Genomic DNA, 12693 nt, shown 5'->3' with positions numbered 1-12693 from the left:
TCTGACCAGACTATATTCTCTTAGTATTTCACAGGCTTGTCTAAATGTTGTTGAGCAAACTTTAAATGCGCTTGAATATGCTTTTTGTTCAGCAATGGAGTCTTGCGTAGTGAGCGTGCATACAGGCCATGGAGGTTAAGTGCATTATTCATAGTTTTCTTTGAAACAATTGTACCTGCCAATTTCAGGTCTTTCTGTAGCTCTCCATAGGAGGTCCTTGGCTCTATGACAACTCTTCTGATAATTCTTTTCACTGCTCTATCAGAAATCTTGCGGAGAGCACCCGGTCATGGCCGGTTTATGATGAAACGATGCGCTTTCCCATTCCTTATTATGGTCCTAACAGTAATCACTGGAACCAATGCCATTAGTATGTTTTGCAACAATAAGGTTGCAGAGGTCTTGAGACAGCTCACTGGTTTTACCCATCATGAGAGGTTTCTTGTGAGACACCTTTTTATTGCCCATCAGCTGATATTTTTCACTAAGTGGCAGGATTGCTTTCTAATTACTGATAGATTTCAGTTGGTGTCATGACTTTCCATGGCTTTTTTCACAGCTGTTTCTTCATGTGTTCAATACTTTTTCCCTGTGTTTTTTCTCATTATTACTCAGAACTTAATGTACATCTAAGGTTTGATTTATTTGTGTGGATTGGATGGGTTGTTACTGACATCTGGTGAGCATTTCATGGCAATAGCACCTTTAGAAATATACTGACTTAGAAAATTGATGACGTATTCAATACTTATTTTACCAGCTGTACAGCTCAGAAAAACCTGCTTCTTTCTCCTCCTGGACTGAATTTTCAAAATTTTAAATTCCCGGGTAAAATCTGTATTCAGTGAATAGAGATTGTTACATTACTGAGAGAAGGTCTAGGGTTCAAATCCAACCAGAGCAGTGTTTCCCAAACTCCAGTCCTCATGACCCTCAACAGATATGTTTCCTGGATTTCTTTACTATTGCAATGCTAATGAAATCCTGAAAACATGATCGGTAGGGGGCTATGAGGACTGCAGTTTGGGTAACACTGAACCAGAGACACAACTTTAAGCAACTTGAATGTCCCCATAGGTTTCCCAGTTTTCTCTCACACAATGATTGTCCTTAGAGTTCAAAATAGACTACTGAACCCCATAAAGATAGAAATATAATAGTGAGGTCATAGCCCAAACCACCAGATTAATAAGTGCATCCAGTTTCATCACTTCTAGCAATAGAATCTCTTCAAGATATCTTTCGAAAATAATCCCAAAAAAAAAAAAAAAAAATGTTGGCACTAGCAAATTTCTGGTTACTCTGCTCCTGGTATTTTTGGATCTCTAACTGAATTAAACAATATCTATACCTCTATCCAATACTCCAAAATTGGGGTTTTCAGCCCATATTTCCCTTCGGAGATATAGATAGAGAGATATATATATATAAAATCTCTTTTTTTTTTTTTTTATTAGAAATTGACTTATCTTCGTTTGTCTGCAATATATTCATCCCAAAATCCAAATAAATTTGAGGTTACACATTACAACTAAGCCTTTTGCTCAGTACTTTTCACAACACAGACACTGTTAATTGGCATTCAAGGGTCACAGGACCCCCCATCCCACCATTTTGCTGACGGAAGTGGTATTCTCTTGTGCGGTTAGGAGCCAATTACATATTAATAGCGTATTCTCCGAAGAGGTCATAAATGTGCAAAATTGATGCAGTTGATCCAGCCTACATTTCCACACCAAAGTCCAAAATTATATCCTGAAGTGTTATCTGTGGATTTTGTAGCAGATAGAACCATGGATTTCAATACATCAATCCATTTTGCACCCACAGCAAAAATGTAAACAGCTAATTCCCTTCCATTGTTCATGCCACGGTGTGACGGACTTAAGGGAGATGGACCTAAAACGGTCCCTGGAACTGGGACCACAACTATCCCTGTCCCCGGGGGACTCTTGATGGTAGAGAGGCCTGGGTCTCCGACCTTACTATGCAGCTGTTAAACCCCAATCTGTCCTCTCCCCCACCCCTTGAGGCATGGGACAGAAATGTAATAGCCAGAGAGATAACTGAAACCACTATCATACAAAGACACTCACAAAAAATAGGGAGGAGGTAGGGAAAGGAAGGAATACACAAACCAAAATAGCAATAAAGATCAGGATATAAACACTCACGTACTACAGCACCCTACAGATCGCTACAACTACTCCTCCAACTACACAGCTTAGCGCTTAGCACAGGAAGAACAATCTTTCACTGGCAAGGAATACTTCATAAAAAGGGATAGAATATATCAAATATAATAAATATTTTATATACGGTATTCTAATGCATATATATTTTATGTATCAGTTTTTGGCCACATCTACATGGCTGCTACGGCTTGGCACTGGAGCCTCTGAAAGCCTTTCTGGTAATATGGGAAAGGTCGGAGATTTCTATATATAGTGGATAATAAGTTCAATGACCCGTATCCAATCTCATAATGGCATATATAATGAACTAAATTTAATTTCATTCTTTATTGCATAAAAGGAGAAACTTAAAAGCTCAGTAATCAATCGCTTGTGACGCAGAAGCAAAGCCCAACTGCATCCCAGTCAATACTGTCTAAGCGTCCTATCACTAATGAACAAAATCTTGTCCCAGACTAGAAAAGGAAAAGAGCAATCACTTTTCAGATCACAGCAAGACGACAGAGCGAATCTGTGTAGATATGGCATCCGTTATTTATTTACAGCAAGAAGTAAAATAACCCTTGTCATGGCTGGATGCCAGGGATGGGGAATGAATTATGGATGATTCACGCAGAGTACTTGTTATCCATGAAATACAATGACAACCATCTAATAGCACAAAAAAATCCATTTTAATTCACCTGACGTCTATAAAACTGTTCAGCTGGAAAAGTGGAAGTAGTATGACTGATTGGCGTGCAACTTTGCCATCCTTCATTACTTGGCACGTTATTAAGCTTGGGCTATTGAGACGCCTGTGACCAACTTCCCTTTATCTCTCTATCCTCTTATTATTTAAAAGGAATCTGTCTGCAGTTTTGATCCTTGAAAACTGCTGATATCGCTGGACAGGTGATATTCACTCCATCATGCAGTGATTCTAAGAGTCCAGTGGGCGTGGCCTCTATGTGAAGTGTCCTGGGCTCTCAGCACTGTATGCTTCCCAACTCTCGACTCTACTGACAGATTTAGCGCCCCCTGGATGGACACTAGAGCAGTCTCTCAGGGGTGGAGAGGAGGAGCTCTGTGCCCAGTGTAGAGCTCATGACATGAAGGATCCGCCCATCAGACACTTACAGTGCATGATGGATTAAAATTTATTTTATCTGGTCCTTTCCAAACAGATTTTTATGTAACATGATTATTGCCACATACACCCCTCCCCCGGAGTTGGCCTAATCGGAACGTGTGTTGGGGTTAAGGATGTGTGGAGGAGCAAGATTATAGGTAAGCATTAATACCTCTAAATGCACTTTGGTATTTTTTAGCGTATGCAGAATCATGCTTTCACTTAGCCAGGACATGATTGTTACAGTAACTTATGTTTAGATATACTTTTTGGCCTCTGCTTGAGTATGGCATATGGGCATTTTCTACTCCCGATTAAGGATATCACTTACGTCTTTACTGTTCTGATCTTACTTGACATTATGACCTGCTACCCATGTATTTTTGCCCCTCTATGTCCTTTTTGTTTTTGAGTTTTCAACTTGGATCCCATATTTTAATTATTTTGTTTTAGTAATACACTTTTTGATATATTTTGGATCTACATGGTATATAATAAATTTTGATTTATATTTTTACCTTTGTTTTGGGTTTCAATATATTTATAGAACTTGTAGCCTCTAATACTTATACAGTTATATGGGAAAAAGTCCAATAGAAGCATATAGTTCTTCCAATTTTCCATCTTTGTTGGGATAATTAAAATATATAGATGTGGGTCCGACACGTGACAAACCCAGCGATCATCTGTTACAGCTCCGGTCAGTGTGCAGAACAGGGGCTGATCGGCAGGTCTCTGCACAAAGAACACAGCGGTGCTGTTCAGCTCCATCCAATGCCTACATCCGGCAGCCGCCTAAGCCAAGAACACCTGATCGGTGGAGGCATCAGGTCCCCATTTTGATATCGATGACCTATTCAAAAGGAAAGATCATCAACATTAGATGCCCAGACAAGCCTCTCTTAAAAAGGAACCTCTCATCGGGTTCATGCTGCCCAAATGGCGGGCAGCATTAACCCGACCCCGGATGTCCGACATGTCAGAGAAAATATACTTTAAAAATCCGCCCCTAGACAGCTCTTCAAAGCACTACTGCAGATGATGGATAGGTCTCTCCCTATGTACACACAAGGGGGACACCCATCCATCACTGCAGCAGTGCTGGGAGGATTTTTAAAGTATATTTTCTGTGAAACGTCAAAAATGTTTGAGGACATTAGACCTGGCTGCAATCATGCCACCAGGGTCTGATTCTTCACATGGTTTGGGCAGCATGAGTCGAGGTGACAGGGTCCCTTTAATTGGTTCACATCAGTTTTCTGCGCTATAGATAAAATTAGTATTTTCTAGCCTTCAGTTTTGTTCTCCCAATAGTCTGTCCTTGATGTTTGGATAAGTGGATCAGGAAAAAAAACAAAACAAAAATAGGCTGGCAACCTGACCTAAGGCATTTGTCACTGCGAGACCTTCCACAAGCTCCTCAAACAAACAGACTTTTAGAAATCTGGCAGAGAAAGCAGGTGTCAAGTTCCTACTAATCCCCTCCATTTTGGATAAGGACCAACTAGAGAAAGGGTATGTCAAAGGAGAGCAGAAAAGAAGGTCCAAGTCCAAGACACCAATCTGATCTGTGGGTGGAAAAAATGCAGAATGGCTTCTAGGACATTTACAAGATCCCCTTCCTCCAACTCAATATTGGCTGTAATATGGGACAGGCTAGAAGTGAGATCAATAGATTATGACATATATTGGTTTAACATTTAGTATTTCTTTAAAAGCCTCATACACATTAAAGTGAAGTCAGGTAAACCCGCCAATACCAGTGGGACTGGATGACGTCTAATAGAAGGACCTACTGACTCCCAAAGGCAAATAATGTTGGGGAAAGAAGGATCTGACCTGCCGAGTTTAAGGCTGGGTGCCCACGTAGCATTTTTCAAGCGTTTTTGATGCGGAATTTCCGCAGCGTAAACGCTTGAAAAACGCTTGGTAACCCGCACCCCATGGTCCCCAATGGGATTCCGCAATGTCAATGCCCATGCTGCGGATTTTTCCGCAGCGTTTATGCTGCGTTCAAAAATCCGCAGCATGTCATTTAATTTTGCGTTTCCGCAAGCAGAATTGCCTTTGTTCAATGCATAAAAAACGCAAGGCAATTCCGCATGTGGAAAACGCGTGATAAACGCGCGAAAAAAGCGCGATAAACGCGTGCGGAATTCCGCATGCGTTTTTCCGGGAGAGGACTTGCATTTATGCAGCAGAAATTTTCTGCTTCATAAATGCAACGTGGGCACATAGCCTAAACAGAAGACCCTTTTGTTCAACTCTCTCATAGGCCTCATTCACATGTCAGTATTTTGCATCACTGTTTGTATCTCAAAACAAGGAGATTACAAGGAAAAGCTAGAACTGAAAGATTGACTCCTGTTCTGTGTTTTGGAGACACCTGGTTTTGGCATGCAAATACTGATGTGTGAATGAGGCCATAGAGAACAATGGATGGCTAATAAACCTCCCTCTGTCTCGCTTCCTATTAACATCTGGGATGTTAACATTGATGGAATAAATCATCAATGAATGATCGGTGGGGTTATGACACCCGACACCCCCACCGATCAGCTGTTCCTGTTGTCAGAGCTGCACAGCTCCGTCAGCAGTAGAGTGGCCACAACCGGGTACTACACGTCCACCGCACTATTGAAATCACTAGTGGGTACATGTGCAGTACCCGACCACCAACACCAGAAGCAGCCAAAATGCGAAATGTCGCACACTGATGACCTATCCTAAGCTTAGGCCAGTAACGTTAAAGTCCCAAACAAGCCCTTTAACACTAAAGGGTCCATTTTGCACTGGCTGATAATCATGAATGTCCATTATGCACTTTCGTTGCCCGATTATTGGCCTCTCTATTCAGGGAATCACCCGACGATCACTTGTAAGGTGAAATTAAATTTTGTAAATGCTGCCTTAGACCCGAATGGTTTACCAGGAAACCCATTCACCTGTGCTCGGTCACCGTCATCGTTCCCATAGACAATGACTGGAGCAGCAGAGCACGTCTGTGGCCATGTCACTTTCTTTAATCCTGACAACAGCTGGAAGGACCACCAGCGATCAGACATTTATACGCTGGTAAACCGCAGATAAATGCTGTAAATGGCATTATCAGTAACAATATACTACGAAGGAGGCAGAGCATCATTCACACAGGATTATAGGCGGGCAGCGTAGCCCCCAGCCCAGGTCTACTGCTCCTGGCAGTCCTGTTAGTGATATAAAGGGGGGATCCGCGTGACAAACCTGGCTCCGAGAACAAGCACAGGGCAGAGATGGCGCCCTGTGCTCCCCCAATACAGGACACCGGAGCGGGAATTTCAAGGAGGACGACGGGGGCTACTGCACTAATGATTAGCCTTAGTGCCCCTGACATCATGGCACCGGGCACACACATGGGGGCAGAGGAATGAATCATTGGCATTAGGAGGACAAATGAAAGGTCCTATACTCTGGGGTTTCCCTTTTACAGCCATGAACATGGAGCGGTTACTAGTTCTGATGGGATCTTCCAATAAGCCCCAGTGCACGGAGATGCCAGTCTGCCTGGGACGTCGTGCACACCATGCGATCACTGAGCGTTACTTTCTGCTGAATTCCTCCAATCTAATTCTGCTTTTTGTCTGGATTTTGAGACAGCAGGTGACACCGAGGCCATCACATGACCCTACATCTGGGATGGGAGCAGCAGATCTGAGGGTGGACAGAGCGCCATTGCCTGTCAGGAGCCTGGGAAAGCTGGGGAGGGCGATGTGAGCGGTACTGTGCATGTACCTGGGCATCGCGACCACAGGGGGTACTCACCAGCCAGGATGGCTTTGCCAGGGTGTGTGATTTTCCCTCGTCCTCCTCCTGGAGCAGCGGCAGCCAGAGACCCGGAGACCACCCGCCTGCTGCCACTCACTGCTGTCCGCGATAACTCGCAGGGCCCCTCCGTGACGGTGAACGGCTGCAGGATGGAAGACATGGCAGCTGGGAGGCAGCAGCGACAGAATAAAGGTAGAGCGAGACCACGGGAGAGTAAAGACCCTGCGCGAAGCCACGCCCCCTCATTAATATGCCAGACAGGTCTCCGCCTCTGAACAGTGATTCTCTGCAGTAGTCACGCCCACTAACAGGCGCTTATTAATATTAAGCAGAACAAGACTAATGGTCACGACGCCCCCTTAGCTGCGCGCATACAAGAGGCTCATTAATAAAACATGAGGTGGGACACGCCGATTGGTTCCTGGGTGAACTCTGTGTGTCGTTTATGTAATAGAGTGCGGTCTGTGAGTAGAGGGGCGGGTTCTGTTACCTGATTGGATGGACGAGTACTATGGCGATTTCCTGATTGGCTGTTGTGAGATAAGGCGAGACGAGAAGTTGTAAGGGGCAGTGTGATTGATAGTGGACCCTCCTGTGCCTGCTCACCTCCCTCACCTGACCTGATCTGGCGATTGTGACCGATGGTGGTCACCAGATCTGATCACTCGCCATCACACGGTGGTGGCCACGTCTGTGGCCTGTGATCTGCAGAATGCAGAGATCTCTGCGTCCTATCGCACAGGCTGCATGTACTCAGCTGCTCCTGAGCTCTCTGCAGGCTTCTCACTTCACCTGGTACAAGCCCATCAGTTGTCCTTAGCTGTCAGATTGTTACAAGTTTGGATCAGCTGTTTCTTAAAGGGACAATAGGGAATTAAAGGGATTTTTAGCATGCCCCTAAGGGTTCCTGCAAGCAACCGTTTAAATCGAACTAGTGCTATCCGTGGTTTCAATTGCACAAGTACCCATGTTATTCTATGGGGCTGTGAGGAAAAACATCGGTGACATGTCTGATTTTGATCTGAGTGTCTGATTGCACTCGGCCATGCAAGTCTATGGGTCTGTGGAAATCATCGGACTGTACCCGGGGTGTCATCTGAGTGTGGTCCGATTTTCACAGACTGACTGAGTGAAGAAGGTGGAGAAACTTTTTTTTTCCCCCGTGTATGAGAAAAACTGATTCCTCTCTGATCAGAATAATCGGACCATTTTGTTTTTTTCAAGTGGGGAGAACAGGGCTGGCTCCAGATTTTCATGGTTCCCGGGCGACAGAGTCTCAGTGGGCCCCTTTATGTATTATGGGCACCCAACAGTCCTCCATTCAGAATAATGGGCCCCACATAGTCCTCCATACAGTATAATGAGCCCCACATAGTCCTCCATACTGTATAACGAGCCCCACATAGTCCTACATACAGTATAATGAGCCCCACATAGTCCTCCATACAGTATAATGGCCCCACATAGTCATCCAAACAGAATAATGGCCCCACATAGTCCCCTATACAGTATAATGGGCCCACATAGTCCTCGATACAGTATAATGGGCCCCATATAGTCCTCCATACAGTATAATGGGCCCCACATAGTCCTCCATACAGTATAATGGCCCCACATAGTCATCCAAACAGAATAATGGCCTCACATAGTCCTCCATACAGAATAATGGGCCCCATAGTCCTCCATACAGAATAATGGGCCCCACATAGTCCTCCATACAGTATAATGGGCCCCACATAGTCCTCCATACAGAATAATGGCCCCACATAGTCCTCGATACAGTATAATGCCCCACATAGTGCTCCATACAGTATAATGGGCATCACATAGTCCTCCATACAGAATAATGGCCACATATAGTCCTCCATACAGAATAATGGGCCCCACATAGTCGTCCATACAATATAATGGGCTCCACATAGTCCTTCATACAGTATAATGGGCCCCACATAGTCCTCCATACAGAATAATAGTCCTCCATACAGTATAATGGGCCCCATATGGTCCTCCATACAGAATAATGCCCCACATAGTGCTCCATACAGTATAATGGGCACCACATAGTCCTTCTTGCAGAATAATGGCTCTCCACATAGTCCTCCATACAGAATAATGGGCCTTCACATAGTCCTCCATACAGTATAATGGGCCCACATAGTCCTCCATACAGAATAATGGCCCCACATAGTGCTCCATACAGTATAATGGGCACCACATAGTCCTCCATACAGAATAATGGCTCTCCACATAGTCCTCCATACAGAATAATGGGCCCCACATAGTCATCCATACAGTATAATGGGCTCCACATAGTCCTCCATACAGAATAATGGTCCCACATAGTCCTCCATACAGTATAATGGGCCCCATATAGTCCTCCATACAGAATAATGGCCCCACATAGTCCTCTATACAGTATAATGGGCCTCACATAGTCCTCCATACAGAATAATGGCCCCACATAGTCCTCCATACTGTATAATGGGCCTCACATAGTCCTCCATACAGAATAATGGCCCCACATAGTCCGCCATACAGTATAATGGGCCCCACATAGTCCTCCATAGAGTATAATGGGCCCCACATAGTCCTCCATAGAGTATAATGGGCCCCACATAGTCCTCCATACAGAATAATGGCCCCACATAGTCCTCCATACAGAATAATGGGCCTTGACATAGTCCTCCATACAGTATAATGGGCCCCACATAGTCCTCCATACAGAATAATGGCCCCACATAGTCCTCCATACAGTATAATGGGCCCCACATAGTCCTCCATACAGTATAATGGGTCCCACATAGTCCTCCATAGAGTATAATGGGCCCCACATAGTCCTCCATACAGAATAATGGCCCCACATAGTCCTGCATACAGAATAATGGGCCTTCACATAGTCCTCCATACAGTATAATGGGCCCCACATAGTCCTCCATACAGAATAATGGCCCCACATAGTGCTCCATACAGTATAATGGGCACCACATACTCCTCCATACAGAATAATGGCTCTCCACATAGTCCTCCATACAGAATAATGGGCCCCACATAGTCATCCATACAGTATAATGGGCTCCACATAGTCCTCCATACAGAATAATGGCCCCACATAGTCCTCCATACAGTATAATGGGCCTCACATAGTCCTCCATACAGAATAATGGCCCCACATAGTCCTCCATACAGTATAATGGGCCTCACATAGTCCTCCATACAGAATAATGGCCCCACATAGTCCTCCATACAGTATAATGGGCCCCACATAGTCCTCCATACAGTATAATGGGCCCCACATAGTCCTCCATACAGTATAATGAGCGCCACATAGTCCTCCATACAGAATAATGGCCCCACATAGTCCTCCATACAGTATAATGGGCCCCACATAGTCTTCCATACAGAATAATGGCCCCACATAGGGCTCCATACAGTATAATGGCCCCACATAGTCCTCCATACAGTATAATGGGCACCACATAGTCCTCCATACAGTATAATGGGCACCACATAGTCCTCCATACAGTATAATGGGCACCACATAGTCCTCCATACAGTATAATGGCCCCACATAGTTCTCCATACAGTATAATGGGCACCACATAGTCCTCCATACAGTATAATGGGCACCACATAGTGGTGCACCACATATGCCAAGTGATATAATGGGCACCACATATGCCAAGTGGCTCTACCATAGGCATGATACCCAAAGAGCAGGATTAACCAGGCAGCCACGACTCAACCTCTGTAGTGAAAACTAATTAAAGGGCTTTTCCACTTTTAAAAGAAGTGGACACCAATGTTACATCAACAGCTCAAATAATCGTTGCAGCAGATCACCACTTGTACTACTTACATCGGCAGACTCATGGAGCTTAGTGATTGGCTGCAGTCAGGGGTGTAACAATAATAAGTGCAGGGGTTGCAATTGCAAGTGGGCCCAAAAGGTACCTTAGTCCCATATGAAAAGACAATTACTATTAAAGACATGCAATATAATTGGGGGTCCAGTAGGATCTTTTGGATTGGGGCCCACGAGTTTCAAGTTACACCACTGGTTGCAGCGGTGATGTGATCTGTCGATGTCACTGTGCACCCACATCCAAAACACAGAGACCATCTGCGGGGAGCTGGCGCTGGTGCGAGGGATGGTGAGAACTATCTGTCTTTGTTGTTTTATGTTGCAGCTATCGTTTGGGGTCCACTATTGCAGTTTATATTAGTGTGTATATGTAGTTATGACAACAGAGGAACATCTAGAATCAGTGATTGCAATTAGCAATTGTCTCATCCCAGGCAGAAGCTACCTTGTCTCTCCTACATGCTTTACACTGCAGCACTAATTGTTCAGAGTGGATGCTGTGTAGCGCAAGTCGTCTCATTTCCCACTACAAATTGAGAGCATAAGGAACGTTATTGAGCTCTAATAAGGTGGGATCTTTAAGAATTTATCATTATCAGACTGGCAACAGGTGTAGAACAGAACAGGAAATATTCATCTTTTTCATGTATTTGCTATATAGCATTGATGTGATCCTCAGTTTTAAGCCGGGGTCACACTAGCGATAATTCTCTCGTGCGAGAGAATCGGATCAATTATGTAAATGAATCTTGGCTCAAACTCTGATCAGTGTTTGAGCCGAATGTGATCTTACTGTGATCCAATTCTCTTTTGCATGCAAGAATTGCAGCACAGGTGAGAAGATGGAGAAATTAATTTCTCCATCTTCTCCATTGTGTGAGTCCGTAGATGTATAACCATAGTATAACATTGGTCCGAGTGCAATCCAATAAAACATCAGCTAGAACTCGGCCGTGTGATACGCTCATGTAAGTGAGCCTTCAGGGTCATGGTGAACATTAAAGGGGTTGTCTCGTGCTGTTTACTTCCACAGGCGAGTGACATCATCAATGCAGAACCCCTTTAACTTGTATGAACCTATCCTAAAACTTGTAATTAGTGGCACAGCTAGGTTTAATCATTTTGGACTGGTTGGCCCTGAATTCATAAGAGAAAACCTCTGTGTCCCTTGTATAAAATCTGAGGCACTTGGAGGTACAGTACGGGCCCATGGATTTCTCCAGCTGTTGTACGCCCATGTGCATGATGTCTAAATGAGCTCCTTTTCTGGCAGCTATGGGGACGCCATGTACCATTGTCAACTCTCCCAAAAAGTTAAGGCTTTAAAAAATGGGGTGAGACAACCCAGAAGAGATGAAGAACCCTGATGTCCTAACTCATAAAAATGGGCCAAGAAATGGGGCACAGAGGGGCTGTAAAGGGGGCGTGGGTAGGTAAATTTTTCCCACTGCACCCTAGGAACCCCAGAAGTTACACCGGATGGCCAGTGTGCATTATTTAGAGACCTCGAATATTTCCCAGTATGTTGCACACTTTTTAATTCGTCCCCCTATGTTCCTCTATCCCTAGGTGATGAGTGTGACGGGTCCCCCGGGGGTCTCACACGGTGCAGCCATGCTGTGCTCTGCCCCTCGCCATATGCTGCTTGTTTACATGACTATCTCCAGATCCCGTGATAACCCCGCACAGACAATGCCACATATAACACGCCGGGCAGGCGG

General features: G+C 44.5%; 1 protein-coding gene across 1 annotated transcript in view; it reads right to left on the bottom strand.

The window, feature by feature from the left end:
- The window catches only part of LOC141230916 (tricarboxylate transport protein, mitochondrial-like), a 29528-nt gene extending 22156 nt beyond the window's left edge, over window positions 1-7372 (bottom strand). The window contains exon 1 of the mRNA XM_073667635.1: window positions 7108-7372. Coding sequence (XP_073523736.1) covers window positions 7108-7270 — 163 coding nt within the window. The 5' untranslated portion in view covers window positions 7271-7372. The remainder of the gene's footprint in view (window positions 1-7107) is intronic.
- Window positions 7373-12693: the final 5321 nt, after the last annotated feature.

Source organism: Phyllobates terribilis, unplaced genomic scaffold, assembly GCF_046119375.1.
Source record: "Phyllobates terribilis strain yellow unplaced genomic scaffold, ASM4611937v1 Scaffold_2__4_contigs__length_985480577, whole genome shotgun sequence".
Classification (NCBI taxonomy): domain Eukaryota; kingdom Metazoa; phylum Chordata; class Amphibia; order Anura; family Dendrobatidae; genus Phyllobates; species Phyllobates terribilis.
The sequence above is the reverse complement of the archived record's forward strand: the minus strand, read 5'-3'. Positions and strand labels throughout refer to the sequence as shown.